This window comes from Ranitomeya imitator, chromosome 8, assembly GCF_032444005.1.
Source record: "Ranitomeya imitator isolate aRanImi1 chromosome 8, aRanImi1.pri, whole genome shotgun sequence".
Lineage (NCBI taxonomy): Eukaryota > Metazoa > Chordata > Amphibia > Anura > Dendrobatidae > Ranitomeya > Ranitomeya imitator.
In genome coordinates this window covers 57811148-57818997 of record NC_091289.1, presented here as the reverse complement: position 1 = coordinate 57818997, position 7850 = coordinate 57811148, and the positions used below count along the sequence as shown (strand labels likewise).

At 48.1% G+C, this 7850-nt stretch overlaps 1 protein-coding gene across 2 annotated transcripts in view; it reads left to right on the top strand.

Annotated features, from left to right (window-relative positions):
• Positions 1–5986: 5986 nt before the first annotated feature.
• TRIOBP (TRIO and F-actin binding protein) overlaps positions 5987–7850 on the top strand; it is a 59708-nt gene continuing 57844 nt past the window's right edge. The window contains exon 1 of one of the 2 annotated variants that reach the window (XM_069736984.1): positions 5987–6172. In XM_069736984.1, coding sequence (XP_069593085.1) covers positions 6167–6172 — 6 coding nt within the window. In that variant the 5' untranslated portion in view covers positions 5987–6166. The remainder of the gene's footprint in view (positions 6173–7850) is intronic. The other variant, XM_069736985.1, reaches the window with a different exon arrangement.

Here is a 7850-nt window from a genome sequence, read left to right as displayed (position 1 = left end):
TGTCAGGTGCGCCAAAAAAACGCATGTGTCATAAAACGCATGACAACGCATACGGCGCATGTTAAAGATAGGGGCGCATGACGCATGCGTCGGTATGCGTCGTGAACGTAGCCTAAGCAGTACTGTACAGCCACAAATGGGGCATTGCCACATTCAGCAGGCATTGTGGGACACATTTTGGAGCCATTTTTACCTATTTCCCAGTTTTAACCCCTTAATCCCATATGACGTACTATCCCGTCAAGGTGCCCTGGGACTTAATTCCCAGTGATGGGATAGTACGTCATACGCGATTGGCCGCGCTCACGGGGGGAGCGCGGCCGGGTGTTAGCTGCCTATCGCAGCTGACATCCGGCACTATGTGCCAGGAGCGGTCACGGACCGCCCCCGGCACACCGCGATCAAACATGATCGCGATGTGCTGGCGGTATAGGGAAGCATCGCGCAGGGAGCGGGCTCCCTGCAGGCTTCCCTGAGACCCCCGCAGCAACGCGATGTGATCGCGTTGCTGCGAGGGTCTCCTTACCTCCCTCCCTGCAGCAGGCCCGGATCCAAGATGGCCGCGGCATCCGGGTCCTGCAGGGAGGGATGTGGCTTACCATGTGCCTGCTCAGAGCAGGCACTGTGAAGCCTGCAGCACTGTAAGTCAGATCACTGATCTGACAGAGTGCTGTGCAAATTTTCAGATCAGTGATCTGTGATGTCCCCCCCTGGGGCAAAGTCAAAACGTAAACAAAAAAATTCCACATGTATTAAAAAAAATTTAAAAAAATTCCTAAAGAAAAAAAAAATATTATTCCCATAAATATATTTCTTTATCTAGAAAAAAAAACCAAAAAACAATAAAAGTACACATATTTAGTATTACCGCGTCCGTAACGACCCAATCTATAAAACTGTCCCACTAGTTAACCTCTTCAGTAAACACCGTAAGAAAAAAAAAACGAGGCAAAAAACGCTTTATTATCATACCGCCGAACAAAAAGTGGAATAACACGCGATCAAAATGACGGATATAAATAACCATGGTACCGCTGAAAGCGTCATCTTGTCCCGCATAAAACGAGCCGCAATACAGCATCATCAGCTAAAAAATAAAAAAGTTATAGTCCTGAGAATAAAGCGATGCCAAAATAATTATTTTTTCTATAAAATAGTTTTTATCGTATAAAAGCGCCAAAACATAAAAAAATGGTATAAATGGGGTATCGCTGTAAACGTACTGACCCGAAGAATAAAACTGCTTCATCCATTTTACCAAATGCGGAACAGTATAAACGCCTCCCCCAAAAGAAATTCATGAATAGCTGGTTTTTGGTCATTCTGCCTCACAAAAATCGGAATAAAAAGCGATCAAAAACAGTCACGTGTCAGAAAATGTTACCAATAAAAACGTCAACTCGTCGCGCAAAAAACAAGACCTCACATGACTCTGTGGACCAAAATATGGAAAAATTATAGGTCTCAAAATGTGGAGACGCAAAAACTTTTTTGCTATAAAAAGCGTCTTTTAGTGTGTGACGGCTGCCAATCATAAAAATCCGGTATAAAAAACGCTATAAAAGTAAATCAAACCCCCCTTCATCACCCCCTTAGTTAGGGAAAAATAATAAAATAAAAAAAATGGATTTATTTCCATTTTCCCGTTAGGGTTGGGGCTAGGGTTGGGGCTAAAGTTAGGGTTAGGATTACATTTACGGTTGGGATTAGGGTTTGGATTAGAGTTAGGGGTGTATCAGGGTTAGGGGTGTGGTTAGGGTTACTGTTGGGATAAGGGTTTCAGTTAGAATTGGAGGTTTCCACTGTTTAGGCACATCAGGGGCTCTCTAAATGCGGCATGGCGTCCGATCTCAATTCCAGCCAATTCTGCGTTGAAAAAGTAAAACAGTGCTCCTTCCCTTCAGAGCTCTCCCGTGTGCCTAAACAGGGGTTTGCCCCAACATATGGGGTATCAGCGTACTCGGGACAAATTGGACAACAACGTTTGGGGTCCAAGTTCTCTTGTTACCCTTGGGAAAATAAAAATTTGGGGGGCTAAAAATCATTTTTGTGGGAAAAAAAGATTTTTTATTTTCACGGCTCTGCATTATAAACTGTAGTGAAACACTTGGGGGTTCAAAGTTCTCACCACACATCTAGATAAGTTCCTTGGGAGGTCTAGTTTCCAATATAGGGCCACTTGTGGGGGGTTTCAATGTTTAAGCACATCAGGGGCTCTCCAAACGCAACATGGCGTCCCATCTTAATTCCAGTCAATTTTGCATTGAAAAGTCAAATGGCACTCCTTCCCTTCCGAGCTCTACTATGCGCCCAAACAGTGGTTTACCCCCACATATGGGGTATCGGCGTACTCAGGACAAATTGCACAACAACTTTTGTGGTCTAATTTCTTCTCTTACCCTTGGGAAAATAAAAAATTGGGGTCGAAAAGATAATTTTTGTGAAAAAATATGATTTTTTATTTTTATGGCTCTGCATTATAAACTTCTGTGAAGCACTGGTTGGGTGAAAGTGCTCACCACACATCTAGATAAGTTCCTTAAGGGGTCTACTTTCTAAAATGGTGTCACTTGTGGGGGTTTCAATATTTAGGCACATCAGGGGCTCTCCAAACGCAACATGGCGTCCCATCTCAATTCCAGTCAATTTTGCATTGAAAAGTCAAATGGCGCTCCTTCCCTTCCGAGCTCTGCCATGCACCCAAACAGTGGTGTATACCCACATATGGGGTATCAGCGTATTCAGGACAAATTGCACAACATCTTTTGGGGTCCAATTTCTTCTCTTACCCTTGGGAAAATAAAAAATTGGGTGTGAAAAGATCATTTTTGTGAAAAAATATGATTTTTTATTTTTACGGCTCTGCATTATAAACTTCTGTGAAGCACTTGGTGGGTCAAAGTGCTCACCACACATCTAGATAAGTTCCTTAGGGGGTCTACTTTCCAAAATGGTGTCAATTGTGGGGGGTTTCAATATTTAGGCACATCAGGGGCTCTCCAAACGCAACATGGCGTCCCATCTCAATTCCAGTCAATTTTGCATTGAAATGTCAAATGACGCTCCTACCCTTCCGAGCTCTGCCATGCGCCCAAACAGTGGTTTACCCCCACATATGGGGTATCAGCGTACTCAGGACAAATTGTACAACAACTTTTGGGGTCCATTTTCTCCTGTTACCCTTGGTAAAATAAAACAAATTGGAGCTGAAGTAAATTGTTTATGAAAAAAAGTTATATGTTCATTTTTATTTAAACATTCCAAAAATTCCTGTAAAACACCTGAAGGGTTAATAAACTTCTTGAATGTGGTTTTGAGCACCTTTAGGGGTGTAGTTTTTAGAATGGTGTCACACTTGGTTATTTTCTATCATATAGACCCCTCAAAATGACTTCAAATGAGATGTAGTCCCTAAAAAATATTGTAAAAATGAGAAATTGCTGGTCAACTTTTAACCCTTATAACTCCCTAAAAAAAAAAAATTTTGGTTCCAAAATTGTGCTGATGTAAAGTAGACATGTGGGAAATGTTACTTATTAATTATTTTGTGTGACATATCTCTGTGATTTAAGGGCATAAAAATTCAAAGTTGGAAAATTGCAAAATTTTCAAAATTTTTGCCAAATTTCTGTTTTTTTCACAAATAAACGCACGTTATATCGAATAAATTTTACCACTATCATGAAGTACAATATGTCACGAGAAAATAATGTCAGAATCACCGGGATCCGTTGAAGCGTTCCAGAGTTATAACCTCATAAAGGGACAGTGGTCAGAATTGTAAAAATTGGCCCGGTCATTAACGTGCAAACCACCCTCGGGGCTTAAGGGGTTAAAATGTAAAAAATGGGGCTAAAACAACATTCTGGTGGTAATAAATGTAATTTATTTTCTTCACTGCCCAATGGTATAAAATTCTGTGACCCACCTGTGGTGTTAATATGATCACTGCACCCCTAGATGAATTCATTGTGAGCTGTAGTTTGTAAAATGGGGTCCCTTATGGGGGTTTCTGCTGTTTCGGCACCTCAGGGTATCTGTCAATGTTACATGGCACCACAAACCCGTTCAGCAAAATTTGAACTCCAATATGGCGCCTCTTCCCTTCTGAGATTTGCACTGTGCCTTAAACGTAGTTTTGGACTACATATGGAGTATTGGCGTAATCAGGAGAAATTACACAACAAATTTTAGGGTCCATTTTCCCGTTACTTTGTGAAAATAAAAATTAGGGGCTAAAAATATTTTTGTGGGAAAAAAATTGATTTTTTTTTAATTCTCATAGCTCAATGTTATAAACTTCTGTGAAGCACCTGGGGGTTGAAGTTGCTCACCACATATCTAGATAAATTCCTTGAGAGGTCTAATTTCCAAAATGGGATCAGTTGTGGGGTTTCCACTGTTTAGGCACACCAGGGGCTCTGCAAACGCAACCTGACACTCACAGAACATTCCATCAAAATCAGCGTTACAAAATGTCACTCCATCCTTTCCGAGCCATCCCATGCACCCAAACAGTAATTCTCCCCTCAGGAGAAATTGCACAACACATTTTGGGATCCATTTTCTCCTTCTACGTCGTGAAACTAAAAAAATTGGGGCTAAAAACATTTTTGTGGAGGAAATGTGATTTTTTTTATTTTCATGGCTCTACATTATAAACTGATGTGAAACACCTGGGGGTTTAAGGTGCTCACCACACATCCAGATAAGTTCCTTGAGGAGGTCTAGTTTCTTAAATGAGGTCACTTGTGGGGGGTTTCCACTGTTTAGGCACAACAGGGGCTCTGCAAACGCGACATGATGTCTGCTAATGATTTCAGGAAATCTTGCATTCAGTCAAATGGCGCTTCTAACATTCCGAGCCCTGTTGTGCGTCTAAACAGTAGTTTTCCTCCACATATGAGGTGTCTGTGCACTCAGGAGAAATTGCACAACAAATTGTAAGGTACATTTTCCACTGATAGCCTTGTGAAAATAAAAAGCATTTTTGTGAGGATACTGTGCTAGTCGCACAGCAGATGGGACAAGAAGCTGCTTGCTGTTGCACTATTTTGTCAGGAAAATGGCGCAGTGTAGTGCTCTGGTGACGTTTTGGAATGTAGGCTACTTTCACACTAGCGTCGGAATCTCCCCGTCGCAGTGCGTCGGGCAGAGATTCCGACACTAGCGTTTGATGCACTGCACAACGGGTGCAGCAGATGCATTTCTCCGGCGCATCCGCTGCCCCATTGTGAGGTGCAGGGAGGTGGGGGCGGAGTTCCGGCCGCGCATGCGCGGTCGGAAAAAGCGGTCCGTCAGGAGCAAAAAACGTTACATGTAACGTTTTTTGCTCCCGGCGGTCCGCCACAACACTGCGCAACCGTCGCAAGACGGTTGCGACGTGTGGCAAAGCGTCGCAATGCGTCACTAATGTTAATCTATGGGGCAAAAACACATCCTGCAAACAACTTTGCAGGATGCGTTTTTTGCCATAAACGACGCATTGCGACGTCTGGCAAAAAACGCCAGTGTGAAAGTAGCCTAAGGTGCAGTTGTTCTGATGAACAGTGTAGAACCAACTGCTTTGTGCACAGAGCCCGTCACTGGCCGCCATGTCCGGGAGCAGCAGTGCCGAGGCCTATGGCACCTGCTGTACCCAGGGTTGTACCCACAGCAGCGATGGCAGGTGCGGCACCTCCCGGGGGTCTGAGGGGCCATGCTCTCACCTGCAAGGTCCGAGAATGAGCCACCCACCAGCCCCATAGCAAACAGCAGGACAGCAACGGTTATAACTACAAGTCCCAGCAACTTCTTCCAAAATTCTCAGCTTAACCGCGAGGCCTTGTGACGCTACTGCCCCCATTATGCCCGGTATCTGCACGGTGGAGCAGCAGCAGCTCCGGCACAGTGTGCCAGTTCCTGCAGTCAGTGTGTGCACTTCCTATGTGACCTCCTCCTCCTCCCGCCGGTTCCTCCTTCCTCGCTCGGGTACTTTTCCTGTCCCCTCCCAGGAAGTTTCTAAAGAGAAAAAAATAGAGGAAACTCAGAAGGGAAAAGTTCCTAAAAACGACGAAGTTGGGGACTTCACCGTGAGGCCATTAGAAGAGGCGGGAGCCGTGCCCGGGCGTGCGAGAGCAGGACACGGAGGAGACGGGACACGGAGGAGACGGGACACGGAGGAGACATGACGGTGAGACTGCAGGCACGGGGTGCAGCACCTCACCTGGCGGCACCGGCCATTACCGGCGCTCGTACCGGGGAGGGGAGCCGTGTGGGTGACCGGGGAGGGGAGCTGCATTACCTCTGTGCCCCTTATTACCTCTCTTACATCTGTGTCCCCCCTATATCACCTCTGCTCCACCTCTGCACCCCTACCCCACATCACCTCTGCACCACCTCTCCCCCCACACCACATCACCTCTGCACCCCTACCTCACATCACCTCTGCACCACCTCTCCCCCCACACCACATCACCTCTGCACCCCTACCCCACATCACCTCTGCACCCCTACCCCACATCACCTCTGCACCCCTACCCCACATCACCTCTGCACCACCTCTCCCCCCACACCACATCACCTCTGCACCCCTACCCCACATCACCTCTGCACCCCTACCTCACATCACCTCTGCACCCCTACCCCACATCACCTCTGCACCACCTCTCCCCCCACACCACATCACCTCTGCACCCCTACCCCACATCACCTCTGCACCCCTACCTCACATCACCTCTGCACCCCTACCCCACATCACCTCTGCACCCCTACCCCACATCACCTCTGCACCACCTCTCCCCCCACACCACATCACCTCTGCACCCCTACCCCACATCACCTCTGCACCCCTACCTCACATCACCTCTGCACCCCTACCCCACATCACCTCTGCACACCTCTCCCCCCACACCACATCACCTCTGCACCCCTACCCCACATCACCTCTGCACCCCTACCTCACATCACCTCTGCACCCCTACCCCACATCACCTCTGCACCCCTACCCCACATCACCTCTGCACCACCTCTCCCCCCACACCACATCACCTCTGCACCCCTACCCCACATCACCTCTGCACCCCTACCTCACATCACCTCTGCACCCCTACCCCACATCACCTCTGCACCCCTACCTCACATCACCTCTGCACCCCTACCCCACATCACCTCTGCACCACCTCTCCCCCCACACCACATCACCTCTGCACCCCTACCCCACATCACCTCTGCACCCCTACCTCACATCACCTCTGCACCCCTACCTCACATCACCTCTGCACCCCTACCCCACATCACCTCTGCACCCCTACCCCACATCACCTCTGCACCCCTACCCCACATCACCTCTGCACCCCTACCCCACATCACCTCTGCACCCCTACCCCACATCACCTCTGCACCCCTACCCCACATCACCTCTGCACCCCTACCCCACATCACCTCTGCACCCCTACCCCACATCACCTCTGCACCCCTACCCCACATCACCTCTGCTCCACCTCTCCCCCCACATCACCTCTGCACCCCCACACCACATCACCTCTGCACCCCTACCCCACATCACCTCTGCACCACCTCTCCCCCCACACCACATCACCTCTGCACCCCTACCTCACATCACCTCTGCACCCCTACCCCACATCACCTCTGCTCCACCTCTCCCCCCACATCACCTCTGCACCCCCACACCACATCACCTCTGCACCCCTACCCCACATCACCTCTGCACCCCCACACCACATCACCTCTGCACCCCTACCCCACATCACCTCTGCACCCCTACCCCACATCACCTCTGCACCCCTACCCCACATCACCTCTGCACCCCCACACCACATCACCTCTGCACCCCTACCCCACATCACCTC